At 42.0% G+C, this 21,155-nt stretch overlaps 1 protein-coding gene across 1 annotated transcript in view; it reads right to left on the bottom strand.

Annotated features, from left to right (window-relative positions):
• LOC108439641 (calretinin-like) overlaps positions 1-21,155 on the bottom strand; it is a 35,115-nt gene that overhangs the window by 10,667 nt on the left and 3,293 nt on the right. The window contains exons 2-5 of the mRNA XM_017718159.2: positions 16,805-16,881; positions 15,198-15,287; positions 4,226-4,306; positions 986-1,042 (exon numbers count right to left, since the gene is read on the bottom strand). Coding sequence (XP_017573648.1) covers positions 986-1,042; positions 4,226-4,306; positions 15,198-15,287; positions 16,805-16,881 — 305 coding nt within the window. The remainder of the gene's footprint in view (positions 1-985; positions 1,043-4,225; positions 4,307-15,197; positions 15,288-16,804; positions 16,882-21,155) is intronic.

Here is a 21,155-nt window from a genome sequence, read left to right as displayed (position 1 = left end):
AAACAGGTGATGCAAGCATGCTGGGCTTAAACAGAGCACCCCTAAAAAGTGCAGAATAACCCAATATTTTAAGGAGTATTTCAGCTTCTACAATGCATAATGTCATTAAAAGTATCACGGAACCTGGAGAAAACCTGTGCGTGAAAAGAGGAAGGCCGAAAAACTACAACAGAAAGGCTGCAACCGCCGACCCCTCGGACGGCACTGCACTACAAACCAGCATGTTTCAGCGACGAATATCACTGCATGGGCTCAGGAATACTTTGACAGAACCTATCAAGAATGGTTGGAAACGCCGCCGACTTCTCTGGGCTCAGGTTCATCTCTATTGGATTGATGAGTCGACCTTTCAGATCGTTTAATGAAATAATGGGCATATTCTCCAGATCAAAAAAGTTGACATTTCAGATTATTACTATTGTTCAACATGCAGCGTGTGTCATGGTATGGGGCTGTATTAGTGGATAACTTGCACATCTGTGAAAGCATCATTAACACCGAAAGGCAGCAGGGGTGCCAAATCCTAGGCCGGGAGACCTACCACCCAGAGTTAAGCTCCAACCCTGAGCTAACACACCTGGCCCAATTAACGAAGACCTTCAGGAGCTTCTGAATATGAGAGCCAGGTGTGATCTCAAGGGCCAGGATTGAGCACCACTGCTGAAAAGGATATACGCATTTTGCCCTACAGATGCTGTATTTGTCAGGGACACCCATGATTATTACAACAGGTCAACGTGTTACAACAGCACAGCTGTGCAATTCAGGAGTGCGGGCGCTAGACTGGCAGTTAATGCTCCCAGTTATGCAAAATACAACAACAAAGCCTCTGTACAGTTGCACAGCTGGAAACTTTAGTCCCCATGTGATTAAGTGTTGGTAAAAGGAAAGGTGATATAATACGAAGGTAAACATGCTGCTGTTTTTGGAATTGATGATTTTTGGAAGAGTTTTGGAAACAGTGATTCTACAGTTCTTGTTTTACCTTCAGTTCGTTGGACTCGATGTATCCGCTGCGGTCAGTGTCGTATTTTCTCCATGCCTGTGAATTTAAACATTCATATTAGGTTGAACATTTTTGGTAGCTGTCTATTTTGTTGTCTTTTTTGAGTGATAAACTACCATTTCTCTTGCTGGTGGCTGATTTATGGTTTAGAACATGGTGCTGTGCTTTCTGTTGCTGTTTTTAAATCTTCACTGTGCTGGAAAAAAATTCAAATGAGGGCAATAAAAGAAGAGGCTGAGTTATGTGGCCTTCATGCTTGATTTACAAAACCCAGCAGGCTGTTTGTGAACAAATCGTCTTCGCAAGGATGCCCTGGTCACCTGACCACGAGGAAACTGCATCTGTTCACTAGATTTGACAACATAACACTGAAAATCAGTGAAAAAGGTTTTTGGATGCTCAAATGTTCTGGTATTTAGTTATGCTATTATTAGTTATTCAGTACTTCCAAAGATATCACCTATGCAACAATGCTCATACAAAGGATAACAGAGGATTACATGAATACTGCACATTTGTACATATTCATATATTTATATCTGACTAAAGGGAATTCCACAGATGTTTTTTGTACAATTTTTGTCTGAATTGTTCATTAGGATGCTAAAAAAGGCATCAATTTTATGATCATTTTAAAAAGGCATTTTTAAAAAAGCCATTCACGGTGGAGGCATACATGCCAATGGTCAAGAGGGGGCAAAGGGGGGCCAAGTGGGGCACAGCCACACTGATACAATCGCCGCATTGCCCCCCCACCCCCCTGGGCTGTCAATGAATATTCTAAGTTTGATTATATAATCGAAATGTAATAAATAAATAAATAAATAAATACAGGAGCATCACTTAGAGGTCAGTAAATGGCAAATTTGTGAAACTTTTAGTTAAAGTTGTGTGCAAATAAGCTAAAGCCTACCAATCCAGCTCTTGCAACCTGAGCACTCACGCAGCACTGAACCGGTGTGTCACGATTGGCCCCTCCCAGTCCTGTCCATGTGTTCGTGTTGTTTTTTGGTTTAGCCCGCGTGTTCTTTGTTTTGGTTTTGTAGTCCAGCCCCCTTGTTTAGTGACTCCGCCCCTGATTGTTCCCACCTGTGCTTCCACCGGTGTCTTGTGATCCCATGTTGGCCCTGTTGTATTTAAGCCCTGTGTTTGCCCTTTTGTCGTTGCTGGTCTTTGTTGTTTGTATGTTTTGATTATGCTGACTGTTTGATGTGTTTGCTTTGCTTGTTCGGTTCAGTATTTTGGACTTCTGTGTTCTTTGTCAGGCCATTTGAACCTGGGCTGTCTTGACCCTGATTTTGGATAAATCTCGCTTGTCTCTGCACATGCGTCCACCTCATCATCACTCCCCACCGTTACACGGCGGAAAAGGAAGCAGGTGAAAAAGTCTGGTGCCTCAATTTAATAATCAGATTTGCGGCGAAAAGAAAGGCGTATGGCTTTCTTCGTTTTTTTTTTACTGTCTGTAGCTTCAGTGTTGTTTGGTGCTGATTTCTGCTCAGTCCCTGTGGCTCCAGGTGACGTGATTCATGGAGGGGAATGTGAATTGTGCGGGAACTGGATCTGATGCGACACTCTTGTTGTACCAGTTTGCTCTATATATATAGATATAATGCACAAAAATAGATACTCAAATGTTTCAAATGTGTGTTTTTATAAGACGGATTAACTGAATGCCATTTCTAGGCCTTAATGTTTGTCAGATAATTAGTAACATTAACTGTAAAATAAGAAACCAAAGTACGTATATCACTGCAATTACATACTGAAACAGCTGTAAACTAGGCTGTGTATTACAGCATAAGAGAATTCCCGAAATGTGCAGCTTTTGGTTTTAATGTTTCTCACCCCAAGATTTTCAGTGGCCCCATCTGGCCACTACAGGTGCCACTGATACAAGCAGGGTGTACTGAGGCAAAATAGTCTCCATATTTTCCAGATTTTCCACTGTTTTCTCATCATCAACACTCCATATAAACTCAGAAGACGTGTAGGTTAACTGGTGATTTTAGGTTGTGAATAAAATGTTTACATGTGTGTTTGTAGTCATGGCGACCTCTGGTTCCTATCACCACCACTGTAAACCTGAGAACCGCTTCACAACAAACCTCTCTGAATGATATTACATCTCAAAGCCTTGATTAAGCAGGAATTCTGAAAAAATAGTATTCATATATGTTACATGCAAATATGACCGTGTAAGTCAGACTAGTAGGAGACAGCAATCCTTGCACCATGACGAATGGGGAAAAATGACAATGATATAGACAGATGCTGAGCGAGTGGTATTTACTCATGACTGTTAAATTTGATTGGCTCCTGCCACTGCCACCCTACAAAACAAATAAACAAATAAACTACAAATAAACTGTGCCAAAGCTTTCAGCGATGAGTTAGCCAGAATCTGCGTGTTTTATCCTCGTCCTGTACGCTGTCCAGATGTTCAGCATAGAGAGCATATTTTGTTGCGTTGTATTATTTACAGAGTCACCATGTTTTACTCCTCTCACAGATACACGTACAGCTGCTCTGAAAGCTGCAGGCCATTAATAATGAACAATATTCTGCAAATAGAACTCTTACCCACACTTACAGAATTCCACAGCCCCAATGATTGAGACGTCCCCTTACCAAAATCACACAGTCGTTATTTAAAAAAAAAACATTGTTAATCTGGGAATATATTAACATATTTATTACAGGGGAAGTCCATCAATTTTACAAAATATTCTGTATAATTAAACGGTTAAGATGTAAACAGAGTCGATCAGAGTGGTTTGGTGTGAAAAACCACTCTAGAGAAACTTAGAGAGTCGGAACTGTTCACAGTGCTGGTGATAGGAACCAGACGTCCACCTCTAAAAGCTCCCTCACAGAAAGTTTTTACATGTACATGAAAGGTAATGAATGCACTGCGTGATGAGTGAGGCTCTGTTTTATGATGTTTTGGGCAAAAAGTAAATGGCAGGTGTTGTGATGCAAAATAGTCCAGCGCTCAGAAGACTCGTGTAGGTTCTCTGGTGGTTTTGGATGGAAAAATAAATTATATTTGTGTTGTAGTCATGACGATTCCTATGACCGCCACTGTAAAGACATCTGAGCCATTTCACACTAAACCGCTCTGACTCTCTCTGTTTACATCTAAATTACATGCAGAAATTGAAAAATTGGTGAAGTTGCCCTTTAAATAATCATAACATGTTATAATGTGTGTCGTACCGACATGAACTCCGCACTGGACCCCACAAACTGTCTGAAACACAGCAGGAAGTTCTCCTCTGTAGGCAGGATCTGAGCCAGCTGTGAGAGAGAGAGAGAGAGAGAGAGAGAGAGAAAGAGAGAGAGAGAGAGAGAGAGAGAGAGAGTGAGAGTGAGAATGATAGAGAGACAGAGAGAGAGAGAGAGAGAGACACAGAGAGAGAGAGAGAGAGAGAGAGAGAGAGAGAGACAGAGAGACAGAGAGAGAGAGAGAGAGAGAGAGAGAGAGAGAGAGAGAGAGAGAGAGAGAGAGAGACAGAGAGAGAGAGAGAGAGAGAGAGAGAGAGAGAGAGACAGAGACAGAGAGAGAGAGAGAGAGAGAGAGAGAGAGAGAGAGAGACAGAGAGAGAGAGAGAGAGATCTCAAGTGAAAACTGATTTATACCAACCAAATATCAAAATTTAAATAAGTTTAATAGTTCAATTCTAACTCTAACTCTAGTTTTTATTAAACAAATAGGTAAAAATAACAGCAATAAGCTGAAAATGTGGGAAAACTGCCATTTTTCTTTTCTTCCTTTCTTGTATACCATTGTGTGCGAAAGTTTACACACCCTAAATTCCTGTTGATTTGTAAGTTCTCTTCTACAGAGAACATACTGCACACTGAATTTAACATTAATGTAGGAAAATTAAAACATAAAATCTGGCTAGTGCAAAAGTGATGGCACATTTTATATCATGTATTTTTTTATATATTAAGAGGAAATGATGTGCTGAAATTTGCAGAAAAATGTCATATTGTCAAATCAGTTCTATGTAGAGGACCCAGAGTCCCAAACCTTTTCATACAACTAAACATACGCACACCTGTAAAATAATAGGTTATGAAATCAAAGCTCTCTTAACTACAATAGACAATGTCTGGAAATTTGTTTAAGGTTTTAAGGAGGCTTATAAGTACTGTATCTAATGTTAAACTGCTGGACCGCAAAAATATTAAAAAAGCAGGTATTTTTACTGTAAATGCATTTACATTTACAGAAGCATGCTGGCTGGTATTCGACAGGCAACTTTGTACCTAAACTTATTATCATATTGTTACAGGATTTTTTACACTAAACACAAGCAGAAATGCTATAAAACAGTCATATTGTGCTGTGGAGTGCACCAGAACCTCTTTCCCCAAGCCCACCAAAACCTCTCCAGAGCTGCTGGAGTGTGTAAAAGGATTTCAGCACCTTGGGCAGAAGCCCTTAGAGTTCTCAGCTACAGTCCAGTTCACCCCAATCTCTGCCTGCTCAACCCAGAACAGCACCTTCAGCCTAAAGCCTCCACACTGGATTAGGACTTGCAGGCCCCAAATGCTGGACAGGGATGAGAGGTGCTGCGTTATCGGTTCCGTTTTCGGCAGAGAGGCTCCAGCTCCGGACCGCTGTAGAGACACTAAAACCTTACCAGATCCCCCCAATCCCAAATGTCCACAAAGCTCTGCAGCCATCTGTCCACTTAAACTGGCCACTTTCACAGCTTGCATGGAGATATGCAAAGTTCTCCCTTAAGGCTAAGCATGCCACTGCTTGAGAAGATGGTTTAATAAACCTCTGAGGGCGCCATTAGTATTCGAGCGAGGCCTGTGTGAAGCTGTTTTTCTCTACGGGAAAATGAGCAGACTTCTGGAAAATCAATGCTGTTGTAAATCTGTAAAGACTGGCAACCTCACCAAACCAGCCCACACAAAAAAAAACGAGTCTTTTCTACAGTTTCTCATTAGACTGAATGAATAACCGGCTCTAAATGTAGGTATTGTGATATAAACCGAGTCTGTTCTATAGTTTCTCGTTAGGCTGAATGAATAACCGACTCTAAATGTAGGTATTGTGATATAAACTGAGTCTGTTCTACAGTTTCTTGTTAGGCTGAATGAATAACCGGCTCTAAATGTAGGTATTGTGATATAAACCGGGTCCGTTCTACAGTTTCTCATTAGGCTGAATGAATAACCGACTCTAAATGTAGGTATTGTGATATAAACCGAGTCCGTTCTACAGTTTCTCATTAGGCTGAATGAATAACCGACTCTAAATGTAGGTATTGTGATATAAACGAAGTCCGTTCTACAGTTTCTCATTAGGCTGAATGAATAACCAACTCTAAATGTAGGTATTGTGATATAAACCGAGTCCGTTCTACAGTTTCTCATTAGGCTGAATGAATAACCGGCTCTAAATGTAGGTATTGTGATATAAACCGAGTCCGTTCTACAGTTTCTCGTTAGGCTGAATGAATAACCGGCTCTAAATGTAGGTATTGTGATATAAACCGAGTCTGTTCTACAGTTTCTCATTAGACTGAATGAATAACCGACTCTAAATGTAGGTATTGTGATATAAACCGAGTCTGTTCTACAGTTTCTCATTAGGCTGAATGAATAACCGGCTCTAAATGTAGGTATTGTGATATAAACCGAGTCTGTTCTACAGTTTCTCATTAGGCTGAATGAATAACCGGCTCTAAATGTAGGTATTGTGATATAAACCGAGTCCGTTCTACAGTTTCTCATTAGGCTGAATGAATAACCGGCTCTAAATGTAGGTATTGTGATATAAACCGAGTCCGTTCTACAGTTTCTCATTAGACTGAATGAATAACCGACTCTAAATGTAGGTATTGTGATATAAACCGAGTCCGTTCTACAGTTTCTCATTAGACTGAATGAATAACCGACTCTAAATGTAGGTATTGTGATATAAACCGAGTCCGTTCTACAGTTTCTCATTAGACTGAATGAATAACCGGCTCTAAATGTAGGTATTGTGATATAAACCGAGTCCGTTCTACAGTTTCTCATTAGACTGAATGAATAACCGGCTCTAAATGTAGGTATTGTGATATAAACCGAGTCCGTTCTACAGTTTCTCATTAGGCTGAATGAATAACTGACTCTAAATGTAGGTATTGTGATATAAACCGAGTCTGTTCTACAGTTTCTCATTAGGCTGAATGAATAACCGGCTCTAAATGTAGGTATTGTGATATAAACTGAGTCTGTTCTACAGTTTCTCATTAGACTGAATGAATAACCGACTCTAAATGTAGGTATTGTGATATAAACCGAGTCCGTTCTACAGTTTCTCATTAGGCTGAATGAATAACCGACTCTAAATGTAGGTATTGTGATATAAACCGAGTCCGTTCTACAGTTTCTCATTAGGCTGAATGAATAACCGACTCTAAATGTAGGTATTGTGATATAAACCGAGTCCGTTCTACAGTTTCTCATTAGGCTGAATGAATAACCGGCTCTAAATGTAGGTATTGTGATATAAACCGAGTCCGTTCTACAGTTTCTCATTAGACTGAATGAATAACCGACTCTAAATGTAGGTATTGTGATATAAACCGAGTCTGTTCTACAGTTTCTCATTAGGCTGAATGAATAACCGGCTCTAAATGTAGGTATTGTGATATAAACCGAGTCCGTTCTACAGTTTCTCATTAGGCTGAATGAATAAACGACTCTAAATGTAGGTATTGTGATATAAACCGAGTCCGTTCTACAGTTTCTCATTAGGCTGAATGAATAACCGACTCTAAATGTAGGTATTGTGATCACATTTTGTTGGCATTTTACCAGCATTCTGTAAAGCTAGCCCAACACAGCAACAGTAGATATGCAAGATATGCAAGAAAACTTGTGAGCAGGGCATAGATAGATCAATCCAAACTCTATTACTCACTAAGGAAATGTAATAACTCCCCTATAACAATTCCAATATTTGAATTCGAAGTGCTGGTCAAGTGCAGATCAAATAATAATGCTAATTATTCAAAATAATTAAGTGGTTAAAGATGTAAACAGAGTCATTCAGAGTGGTTTGGTGTGAAATGCACTGCTCTAGAGAAACAGAGTCAGAATCTTCTAATTATCAATATTCTACATAGAACTCTACATAGAAGGCACGTGTAGGTTCACTGGTGGTTTGGGAAAGCAGATAAAATGTCCATATTTATGTTGTGGTCATGGTGTGCATGGTGTTCCCCATCACCACCACTTTAAAGAAATTTGAGAACAGCTTCACAACAAAACGCTCAGAACGACTTTGTTTACATCATGATGACTTAATTTTGCAGACATTTTGTAAAATCAGTGGAATTTCCCTATAATGTCTCTACAACCAGTCAACACGCCGCTTCTTTAGGTAAATTCGAGAGTAAACCTGACCTCTTACACAACAGCAGGTCACTGTGCGATGCTCTAGTTTATCCCCCTCCTCCCACTTCGTATAGCATAATGCAGAAAAGCATAGGACAAAAACTTGCAATACAAATATATCGCACTTAAAGAAGGTTAACGGCGCGGTCAGGCGCGTAAAAGCATCGGCCTTTAATTCTAAACCTTTGTGGAGGAGAGTCCATATGGACGGCGGCACAATCACATTAATAATCCGTTTGTAATACACAAATATAATCTGCACAAAATCTGTCACAAACCTGGCACATAGGGCTCTGACACTAATCCTCCGAATGTAACAGTATTTCCCTCATTCCCTGTTTTTGTGAGTGGAAATACGATCGCAAACCTAGAAAAGGTGTCAAACGAAGTGAGGCAAAAGGCTTGCTTAAGAACAAAGTTCTCTCTCCTAGAGCATTCCTGGGCATCCTGAGGGCAAATCAAACTGCAAGAATGTCTTGGAAGTAGACCAGTATCTGTTAATTAGGTATATAATAACATTAAGCATGCACAGTATCATTACTGTGGACTCCTTGAAGTACAGTCACTACATTTTAATCAAATTGTTTTCACAAGCTGATCACATGATATTAATCCTCGTCTGAGTGGAGCTTGTAAACAATTACAAAGACAGCAGCCACAGCACAGCAGAAGGGGGAGCAGATAGAGAGCAAAGGGTGAAAACTCGTCACTCCCAGCTTGGAGAAGAAAAAAAATTGGAGAAGAAAAACACTTTTAATTAAACAGCTAAAAAAGTACTGAGCAGTATTGATAATATTTAGTTTTCAAAAAGATCATATATATCAGTGTACACACACCGGCCACTTTATTAGGTACAGTGCTACACTTGCTAGTAAAAGGCTGGACCCCCTTTTGCCTTCAGAACTGCTTTAATTCTTCGTGTCACACTTTCAACAAGGTGTTGGAAACGTTCCTCAGAGATTCTGGTTGGTTATTTGAGTTCCTGTTGTCTTTCTATCATCTGGAACCAGTCTGCCCATTCTCCTCTGACCTCTCACATCCACAAGGCGTTTTCACCACACAACTGGCCGCTCACTGGATGTTTCCTCTTTTTCGGACCGTTCTCTGTGAACCCTAGAGATGGTTGTGCGTGAAAATCCCAGCAGATCAGCAGTTTCTGAAATACTCAGACCAGCCCGTCTGGCACCAACAACCACGCCACGTTCAAAGCCCCTTAAATCCCCTTTCTTCCCCGTTCTGATGCTCGGTCTGCACTTCAGCAAGTCGTCTTGACCACCTCTACACACCTAAATGCAGTGAGCTGCGGCCGTGTGATTGGCTGATCAGCTATTTGTGTTAACAAGCAACTGAACAGGTGGACCTAATAAAGTGGCCGGTGAGTGTATATATCCACTTCAACCTTACACACATGAGTGTCAACAAAAGTCAACATCAATATGCTAAGAACAGAGTAAAGGTAAAAGAGGAAGAGGACGATCAGCAACACGATGGATGGAAAAAGTCAGAGGAATCATTTACCAGCCATTCAGCATTTCTGGAGAAATACTGTCCAGATGGTCACTGGGAGACAGACCCGATTGAATGGTGCGTAATAATAACAATACTTTTCAAAGCATGTTTTTTTAGCTTTCCCTAAGAAGATTTATCAATGCTTTACAGTATTTTCAGGCTCTGAATGAGTATTAAACACTGCCATAGCACTCAGACCCACTGCTACCTTCCAGTGAGGCTCTTTAAATTTATTCCCATGTCGAAGACAAGCTTCGTCTAAAGAGGGACTGATACGATAAAAAACAAAACTGGCTTATCTCAGGTTTCAGCTTTAAGAGTTGGAGCTTACGCTCAGTACTTCAGGTCATAGTTTATCGCTCTATAAAGTGCTTGAGAAAGAGTGAGAATGAGCTGCCTTTCCACAGCTAGCTTTGAAGATAAGATCTCTCTGACTGGAACACTTGAGCTCAACCTCAGGATTAAAGAGGAGAGTTTTAAAGTGTGTGCCGAAAGCTAAATGAACAACTGAGTTTACCTTCAACTCCTCAGTCTGAGGAACATAAAGCTAGTCTACCCTTCTATTGATGACTTAACGACTGATGATTCGTGCACTGTGATTTCTGTGACCTGTAGAAGTCCAGACTTATTTTCTTAAACATTTATGATTATTAATTTATATGTGTGGAGGATGTGTGGGGGCATAGCAGTTGTACAAGGGGCTGATTTTTGTCTTTTTTTAATCTCCTTTAAAATCAGAGGCTTATTACATAGTAAGGCTTATTATTCAGTAACTATTGGGACTTCAATATAAACCGGCTGAGTTACTCTATTCAACCCGCTGGTAGGCCCTGGCTATTTAGGGGTTAAAAAGGGGATGGCGTCCCCCTCAAACTGAGCCCTAGTTTCAGGACTAATTTGTTCCATTTATTTGTTACATGTTTTCAAGTACAAAGAGATTAAGGCAGAATGTCACTGGCAACTAAAACACAGTACACAGACACGAAATTTTAAGTTTTAATTTAGCAACTTCATTATTTTCCGTAAATACACGTTCGTTTTGAAATTGATGCCTGCAGCACATTCACAAAAAGTTGGAACTGTAGAAATTTAAGAGGAGGAACATTGTGAAAATGTTCAAAAAACATCTTGCAATTCTGCTTGGGTTTAAAAGGACCATCCAGGAAAGAGGCCTTTATGAGCAAGGATGGGTCAAGGCTTACCACTGTGCCAAAAAAGCGCCAGCAAATAGTTCAACAGTTCAAGTACAATGTGTACAAACTTCGACACATCAGATGACACCACATTAAAACCAACATGGAGACCACCACCTGGGCTCGTGAATACTTCTTTTGATGGCAATCTGTCAATCTGTCATCAATAAACACAGTTCTTCTCTGAAGTTGAAGATATCTACAACATTCAGAAATGCTGCCAACTTCTCTGGGCTTGAGCTCATCTGAAATGGCCTGGTGCTCAGTGGAAATGTGTACTGTGGTCTGAGGAGTCCGTCTTTCTAATTGTTAATTGTTATGGAGATAATGGATGTAGTGTCCTCCCAGCCAAACATCTAGAAATTCTAAATCCAGCTTCTGTCAGGGTGGGGGGGGGTTATTGGTGGGTAGCGTGCACATCTTATATACATACACTTGTTGAAGCAACATGTGCTGCCTTCTGGACAATGTCTTTTTCAGGGATGTCCAGGGTGCAAAATGCAGGGGGTTCTGGAGCATCCAGGATCTGCTACTTAACCACTGGATTCCCTGAATGTCTCAAAATGAAAATTCTGGGGTGTCTCTGAAAATAAACTTATTATATTTCAGACACATAATTCTCAGCTTCTGTCTTTGTTATTCTTACTAACTATGCCTAACTAACTATACATGTAGCACTGTTCTGCCTCAGGGTGGCAATAGAGCAAACTGGTCTACCCAGTTGGTCCCTCATACCCTAGCAACTGTAACTATTTCCAGGATATCTCTGCAAATGCCGCAGCATATTTAACTAAATCTACATACTTGTCCATTCTCCCAAGAGTTTGGAAACAGTGAATTGTTTTTTTATTTCTAAAGTTGAAGACAGCAGAGAAGTGCAAGATCTAAGGCCCTGTCTAGAAAGACTGCATTAACAAGGTCAATATAGCTAACATGGGACTCCCTGAAAGAAGGGTGTATTTTGTACACCGGGGATGTCCATGTTTATTTCAACACGATAGCGGCAAACCACATTCTGTACGTTTTATAACAGCATGGCTGTGTAATCAGAAAGTGCAGGTGCTAGACTGGCTTACCTGTAGCCCAGACCTACTTCTCATTAAAAAACATATGCCACACTATAAAGCACAAAAATAAAAGCGAAGGACCCGTATGGTTCCGCAGCACAAAAATAGCAAAATATTCTGCTGGTTAAAGTCAGCTTGTGTCTTCAGCACTAAAATGAAATTAACGCTGATGAAAGGAAAGGTGATGTAACTGTGGTAACCGGATGACGGCAAACATGCGCCTTAATGTTTAGTTACAAAATAAATAAATAATATAATATAATGCGGTTCAAATACAATTTACTAATTGCTGCTTCTTGTTTTTATTAGCATTTCACTTACTGCCCAAACTTTTGGGCACTTTAAACAATTTTGATGGGTTGATTTTAGACGAAAAGGAGCCAAATAGAGAACAGAGCCATACATATTTCGGTTCCTATGCTGAAACTTTCTGGATGTAGTGAGTTGTGTAAATTACTCAGGATGGAGGATGGGTTTGAGATAATCCACACAACTCTGGCCTGCACTACGGAAGCCTTCACCAGCTGGAAGATGCTCTAGACCTTGTCTGAATTCTCTTTGAGCCCATTCAAGCTTATGGACATGCAAGAAAAGGACATGCAGCCAAGTAGGACAGAGAACCAACACTGCTGACAGGCCGGCTAGAAACGTTCAGGAAGATGGAGTGAAGTAGGATGAGTGATTAACGTGTATGATCTCTTTCTTTGGATTAGCGAGGTTTTGTTTTCCAGCATCAATAATCTCGTCCATCTACTCTCTTTCCATCATCCTGATGGATGTAACCCTGTACCCTTTATTCCACCCCCCTCTTTTAACCCCTCCCTCTCTCATTCCTTCATCACATCCACACACTGCATAATCCTCTTCTAGCTCTCCATTTCTCTCTCTGCTGTTCTCTCAGGGTTCCTCTGCACTATGGTTCACAATGAAGACTGCGTTTCAAACTGGTGAAATTTTTACATTTGAACAGCTAAATAAACAAATACCACCCATTTATACTTTAGAGGGGCAGAGGTGGGCGAAGTACACAAACCATGTACTGGAGTTAAAGTTGAGACCCCCAAGGTAAAATACTCCTCCAGTTAAAGTAGAAGTTCCTCCCTTTAGACCTCCACTTGAGTAAAAGTACTAAAGTATTTCCCTTCAAATGTACTTAAGTATAAAGTAAAAGTACTAAAAGAGTAATTCTGGCTCTGATGTCCTGTTATCATTTTTATAACCACACTGGCTTCATGAACTCATTTCAGGTGAAAGTCCTCCAGCGTCTCTCTTGGTAAACCAGTCTTTTAATAGAACGTCATTAATTAGTGACGCTGACGTCTATTAAAATGATCAGAAGCACAAAACACTGAAGGTAAACAGTTTCCATCAGGGAGAACCGAGTGGCTCTGAAATCACTTTTTACACACAAGCAAAGTTTCAGTTTCAGATTTATTTACAACTTAGTTCCAAGTTTAAGTTGAATAAAAACTGGCTTTAAACTCAGGATCACAGATGAGCTCCTTTACTATGTTGATCTGTAGGCGTCTGTTCATAAACATAAACCAGCCCAAACTCATTTACTATAAAATGAAATGGTGTTTGTGGAAATTCAGAAAAAAGCCGCGTCAGTCTCGACTGCATATGTGGACATATTTCTATATTGAGCTCTATTTACACAAAGTTAGGTTAGTTCATCATTTATGTTGAACAGACTCTCCCAAAGTTTTACGCTGCTGCGCCGACGTTGAACCGCGTGCTGCACTGGGTCGGTATGACCAACAGGTCAAAACCAGCTCTAAACAAAGTGACCGCTGGGCCCTGATTGGTGCTCTGGCTTTGCGCTTCTTTCGTTTTGACATGTGACGTTTTTATACACACAGAAACCAAAAGAAACGACAGATTTCTCAAAATGTAGGAGGAAAAAGTCGGATATCAGACTCTGAAATGTAGTGGAGTGAAAGGAAAAAGTCCCCAGAACGGAGAAACTTCAGTCCAGATACACCAAAAATACTAAAGTACAGAAACTAATTACATTTGCTTAGTTACTGTCCACCACTGTAGAGGGGTCACTGACTGGTTTTCTGACACCAGTCATCTCTGCGCTCTCAGATATCCTCCAAGCAGGGTCATTTAAGCAGAATTTGGCTGGAACCAAACCCAGTCCTGCTAACTAAGGTATTGATAGCTTAGTCAAAATCCTGCAGTCCCAAACACCATAGAACAGGACTGATTTTGGTTTTCTGTCACTCCAACACGTCACTCCACTTTCCTCTCTCAGGCATTAGTTTTTACCATCTACACTTCAGCAAAGCAGCAGTTAGAATCAAACCTGCATTGTGGTGTGTGGCACTGTTTGGGTCTTTAGTCTGTTCGTTATGCTAATATGAAGTTAGTGAATCAGGCTACAGATCCAAAATCCTCAGTTTTCCTCTCTGTCACTTCAGCCACAGCCGCTTGACTTCACTCCCTCAGATCTGAAACATCTAAATTTGCGTAAGTGCTTTAGTTAACCACAACCAAACAAGTTCTGTGGTTAGCAGAGCTGTTATCACGCCAGCTGAACTGATGTTCCTCTCTTCTAGTTGGCAGCCATGTTAACGTGTAGCAACAGATGGGGTTATCTGGTGACCACGTAAGCAAACTAACTAAAAACGCTTTTTGTGTCTTTTTTTATTTTGAAATAACCCAGGACGAGACTGGAGAAGTAACATGAATGCTCTCATGCCGTTTCTTGAAACGAGTAAAAATGTCTTGACATTGGCAATGATCTCATAAAAATCTTAGAATGAGAAATATTAGATATATTTACTGGACATAAGATAATTTCACTCCCTTGCAGTATAAATAAGATATGCATGCATTTTTAAAGCTTAAAAAATCGCCATGTAATAAAGTTCAATGGCAGTTATTTTAACATTTTCCCTAGAACTTTCTGTCCAAGCCAAGAACCTTTATTTTGAAGAGTTGTGTCTCTTCAAGCTTCTTCACCATCGTTAGAGTCAAAAAGGATCTTTCAGATTTATTTACCTCCAACATCTCAATCTTCCCGTCAGAATTCTCATCAAATTTCAGCATGAACTCCTCCATCTTCCCCTTGAATGAAAAGTTCACAGGGTCCTGAAATAAATGACAAATATAATTACACTCGGGCATGAATACTTTAAAAGTATGCTCATGTTAGGTAACTGTCTATTTATCCTGTTACATGTACGTGAATTCTTCCTTCACGCCCCCTAGTGGTCATTCCTCAATTGACCCAATTGGTCTCAGTTACTTGATGTTATTGATTAATATAATCAATTTCCCCATGTAATATAATCAACTTTCCCCATGTAAGCTGGTATTAGACGAACTAGGACTGTTGTGTGTGTGTGTGTGTGTGTGTGTGTGTGTGTGTGTGTGTGTGTGTGTGTGAGAGAGTGAAATGTTATTGAGCTGCTGTGAATAAAAGATACAGCTAAACTGAAAGACTAAACTGTGTTGATGTGAGAATATTTATGCATAAATTACTAATATATCTTAATTATGTCATTTCAGCATGGAACGTTCAGAGCCTTCTAGGTCTTGTGAGAATTTCTGGGAACTTATCTTTGTTTATTTTTATTTAATACAGTCATCATGCTTCTATTCAAACTCAAGCAACATTGCAGTTATACGCCTTATTTAAGTTTTGGTTGAAAACAAAGTTTGAAATCTTGAAGTACTCAATGGAAAATGATTCTCCATGGTAACTAGATAGATACAGCCAAGTTGCTCCCACATTGGTGAGGACAGGGGTCGGGAACCCAAATGTTAAGAAAACCATTTGGTCCTTTCAACAAAAATCTATTTTATTGAAGTAATGCTTTGACATCTTGGCTGTAAATATCTCAGTATGTGCTGATGTGCTAGTACAGACGTAAAAAATAATATTCATGAAAATCCAGACTTAATTTGCACTGATTTACACTTTAGCTGAGCTATAGCTGCTTTTCTCGCATCTCTGGCAGGAAAGTTTTCCACAAAACTAGTATAGTTTCATGTTAATTGTCTCTCGACTTTTGTTTAATTACAAAGCTGAAGTCAGCTTCTCATTTGCCAGCTTCTTGTTCGAATTTTGCTACAACATTTAAGGTGGAACGGGAAAGTTCGTACAAGAAGCTGGCGAACAAGAAACTGACTTCAACTTTGAGACTTTTAGTGTTTGTCAGTTTCTCGTTGCGGATTAAATATATCAAGAATCCAGCTGGAGTGATTATAAATGCAAATAAGTCAGTTCATCTCCAAATTATTATTCATCTTAAATCTTTGCCTTTTTATTAGCTACTAAGTAAGTGAGAGTGTTGTTTCTGTTGCTGTGTGTCCTGAAGGCCTTAAACATTAGGGTAACCCTAGACTAGCCATCAGCTATCATCATTAGGAAGTTACAGAGAAATCAACCAATCACAAAAGGTTTTACCATTTTTGTTAAGGGTAAAATATCACTGTAGGTCTTCTGGAAGTGTTAGACAACTGACTGTGAATGTGAGTCACAGTCTAAGCAGGTTTGGCTTAATTGATAGGAATAGAAAGCAGCAGCGGCAGCTCTGTGTCTCCATTGACTGTACAACAATAGACCCTAAAGGCCTTGAAAACTAGTTATACAGTGGACTCACCGTGGTTATTCCTTTACATGCTGTCTCGAGCTCCTCAAGAAAGTTCTCCAGCTCTTGCCCCTCAATGTAGCCATTACCTAGAAAAAGAGAAGACACAAAACATTTAGTTTACGTCATGTACAAGTAACAAGTCTTCACACTCAAGTCCCGAGACAAGTCTCAAGTCAAGATAGTCGAGTCTAGATTCAAGTCCCGAGTCAGTGCAAGTGCTGAGTCTCAAGTTGAGTCCCAAGTCGATAGTCCTAATCTTCGAGTCCTAAACAGTACTGTAGGCTTTTGATGCCAACATGTTAGCAGTGTGTAGGACGCTGTAGTTGAGTCATAATTTTGTAGTCAGCATCGTGCTCTTATGCTCATATTAGGAACTCCGGGTCTAAGCTCCATTTCTCTGTGGCCAGAATGAATAGGGTTCTCGAAAAATCGCCTCTATTGCACCCTGCATGAAATAAAAAATATCCAGAACCCGATACGTTTTGTACCACTGGATCCTCTGAACTACAAGGTCCAGAAGGTAAACAATCCTGTCACTTGAAGGCTCAGTTTCATCTTAGCCAGCATCACAGGAGCCGTCACTTCTTTTGTTTATATATATACACACACACACACACACACACACACACACACACACACACACACTCAGGCACCGTGTGTGTGTATATATATATATATATATATATATATATATATATATATATATATATATATATATATATATATATATATATATATACACTGACTACTTTATTAGGTACCTGTTCAGTTGCTTGTTAACACAAATAGCTAATCAGCCAATCACACGGCCGCAACTCACTGCATTTAGGCATGTAGAGGTGGTCAAGACGACTTGCTGAAGTGCAGACCGAGCATCAGAACGGGGAAGAAAGGGGATTTAAGGGGCTTTGAACGTGGCGTGGTTGTTGGTGCCAGACGGGCTGGTCTGAGTATTTCAGAAACTGCTGATCTGCTGGGATTTTCACGCACAACCATCTCTAGGGTTTACAGAGAACGGTCCGAAAAAGAGGAAATATCCAGTGAGCGGTCAGTTGTGTGGACGAAAACGCCTTGTTGATGTGAGAGGTCAGAGGAGAATGGGCAGACTGGTTCCAGATGATAGAAAGACAACAGGAACTCAAATAACCAACAAGAATCTCTGAGGAACGTTTCCAACACCTTGTTGAAAGTCTGCCACGAAGAATTAAGTCAGTTCTGAAGGCAAAAGGGGGTCCAACCTTTTACTAGCACCTAATAAAGTGGCTGGTGAGTGTATCTATGTTAATTCTGGCCACAAGCTGGTTGAGAAGTGTTCTAATCGTGCTGATGTTTCTCCATAACATCACAAGTTTTTCACACACACCTGAGATGCCGTTGCTAGGCAACGAATTTGCTAGGAGACACACAGGCTATTTGAATGTTTTTACTTCTTACTTTGCCACAAACAGAAAATGGACACTTTTCACATCTCATTTGACCAACAGCCGATTTGATCAGACTCTGAAGATGAGACGACACTCAATTCCCAAACTGTCAGTTGGTCAGTGTGAGGAGCTGCAGCCATGCACTCTCAGCCTGACCTGCACCGCCAGCCTATCGATGACGTCCGTGCTGCTCTGCCACGACAGTGTTTTTGTCGGTTTTATGAGGAAAACTGCTGGGCAACAAGATTCACACTGGATGTATATTAATGTTGCCATAGTGATAATAAGGTAATAAAATATGGAAACTTTCAAAATAAACCCTACCACGATGATCAGACATGAACGTCAGTTTTATTCACAGAAAAACACAAAACGGCTGCTGAAACTCATGAATGCCAGGCTGAAGACGACCAGAGCCGGTTATCAAAAACTGTACTAGTGATTAAAATTGAACTTATTAGGGATTCTAGGAGGCTGTCAGCATAGGACAGATTGCTTTTAATGTCTCAACAACGTCGTCACAACCTCCTAGAAAGTTGTCAGACAACGTTGATAACTTTGCTAGGAATTACACTGCAGACGACGCTGTGGGCCCAAAACAGTCACAGCGTCACTGTGTCTGCAGGGCCGTTAATTTAGGAGTAAAACCTGATGGCTTTCCCAACGGGAATTAGCTTGATGGCTGCTGTTAGAGGCCATTAGGAAACGTATATGGATTCAGTCCCAAAACACCTGATTAAACAATCAGAATCCTTTACACTGTGATATCAGCCCATCAGGAAAACACAGAAAACCACCAGTGACTACTGAAAACCACCAGGACCCAACAGACATTTTAATGGGTTCTATGATCTTTTTCATCAGGAAGGTACATTAAATGTAACTCTCTAGCCGAGTTATGGACGAAAAATGGATTAAGTGATAATGTCACTAAGCAGCAGACCAAAAGTCACTGTTCTGTTGCACAGAACATGAACATGACGTCATCGGGGCTGAGAGTGCATCTGGCTGAGAGTGCATGTGCACGTGTCGTCACCGGAGCTGAGAGTGCATCTGGCTGAGAGTGCATGTGCACATGACGTCACTGGGGCTGAGAGTGCATCTGGCTGAGAGTGCATGTGCACATGACATCACCGGAGCTGAGAGTGCATCTGGCTGAGAGTGCATGTGCATGTGACGTCACTGGGGCTGAGAGTGCATCTGGCTGAGAGTGCATGTGAACGTGACGTCACCGGGGCTGAGAGTGCATCTGGCTGAGAGTGCATGTGCACGTGACGTCACCGGGGCTGAGAGCACATCTGGCTGAGAGTGCATGTGAACGTGACGTCACCGGGGCTGAGAGTGCATCTGGCTGAGAGTGCATGTGCACGTGACGTCACCGGGGCTGAGAGCACATCTGGCTGAGAGTGCATGTGAACGTGTCGTCACTGGAGCTGAGAGTGCATCTGGCTGAGAGTGCATGTGAACGTGACGTCACCGGGGCTGAGAGTGCATCTGGCTGAGAGTGCATGTGCACGTGACGTCACCGGGGCTGAGAGTGCATCTGGCTGAGAGTGCATGTGCACGTGACGTCACCGGGGCTGAGAGCACATCTGGCTGAGAGTGCATGTGCACATGATGTCACCGGGGCTGAGAGCACATCTGGCTGAGAGTGCATGTGAACGTGACGTCACCGGAGCTGAGAGCGCATCTGGCTGAGAGTGCATGTGCACGTGACGTCACTGGGGCTGAGAGCACATCTGGCTGAGAGTGCATGTGCACGTGTCGTCACTGGAGCTGAGAGTGCATCTGGCTGAGAGTGCATGTGCACGTGACGTCACTGGGGCTGAGAGTGCATCTGGCTGAGAGTGCATGTGCACGTGACGTCACTGGGGCTGAGAGTGCATCTGGCTGAGAGTGCATGTGCACATGACGTCACTGGGGCTGAGAGTGCATCTGGCTGAGAGTGCATGTGCACATGACATCACCGGAGCTGAGAGTGCATCTGGCTGAGAGTGCATGTGCACGTGACGTCACTGGGGCTGAGAGTGCATCTGGCTGAGAGTGCATGTGAACGTGACGTCACCGGGGCTGAGAGTGCATCTGGCTGAGAGTGCATGTGCACGTGACGTCACTGGGGCTGAGAGTGCATCTGGCTGAGAGTGCATGTGCACGTGACGTCACCGGGGCTGAGAGCACATCTGGCTGAGAGTGCATGTGAACGTGACGTCACCGGGGCTGAGAGCACATCTGGCTGAGAGTGCATGTGCACATGACGTCACCGGGGCTGAGAGCACATCTGGCTGAGAGTGCATGTGCACATGATGTCACCGGGGCTGAGAGCACATCTGGCTGAGAGTGCATGTGAACGTGACGTCACCGGAGCTGAGAGTGCATCTGGCTGAGAGTGCATGTGCACGTGACGTCACTGGGGCTGAGAGCACATCTGGCTGAGAGTGCATGTGCACGTGTCGTCACTGGAGCTGAGAGTGCATCTGGCTGAGAGTGCATGTGCACGTGACGTCACTGGGGCTGAGAGTGCATCTGGCTGAGAGTGCATGTGAACGTGACGTCACCGGGGCTGAGAGCACATCTGGCTGAGAGTGCATGTGCACATGACGTCACCGGGGCTGAGAGTGCATCTGGCTGAGAGTGCATGTGCACATGACGTCACTGGGGCTGAGAGTGCATCTGGCTGAGAGTGCATGTGCACATGACGTCACTGGGGCTGAGAGTGCATCTGGCTGAGAGTGCATGTGCACATGACGTCACTGGGGCTGAGAGTGCATCTGGCTGAGAGTGCATGTGCACGTGACGTCACTGGGGCTGAGAGTGCATCTGGCTGAGAGTGCATGTGCACGTGACGTCACCGGAGCCGAGAGTGCATCTGGCTGAGAGTGCATGTGCACATGACGTCACTGGGGCTGAGAGTGCATCTGGCTGAGAGTGCATGTGCA

The sequence above is a fragment of the Pygocentrus nattereri genome, chromosome 15 (genome assembly GCF_015220715.1).
Source record: "Pygocentrus nattereri isolate fPygNat1 chromosome 15, fPygNat1.pri, whole genome shotgun sequence".
NCBI classification, from domain to species: domain Eukaryota; kingdom Metazoa; phylum Chordata; class Actinopteri; order Characiformes; family Serrasalmidae; genus Pygocentrus; species Pygocentrus nattereri.
Note: the sequence above shows the minus strand (reverse complement) of the source record. Positions and strands in the feature narration are given on the sequence as shown.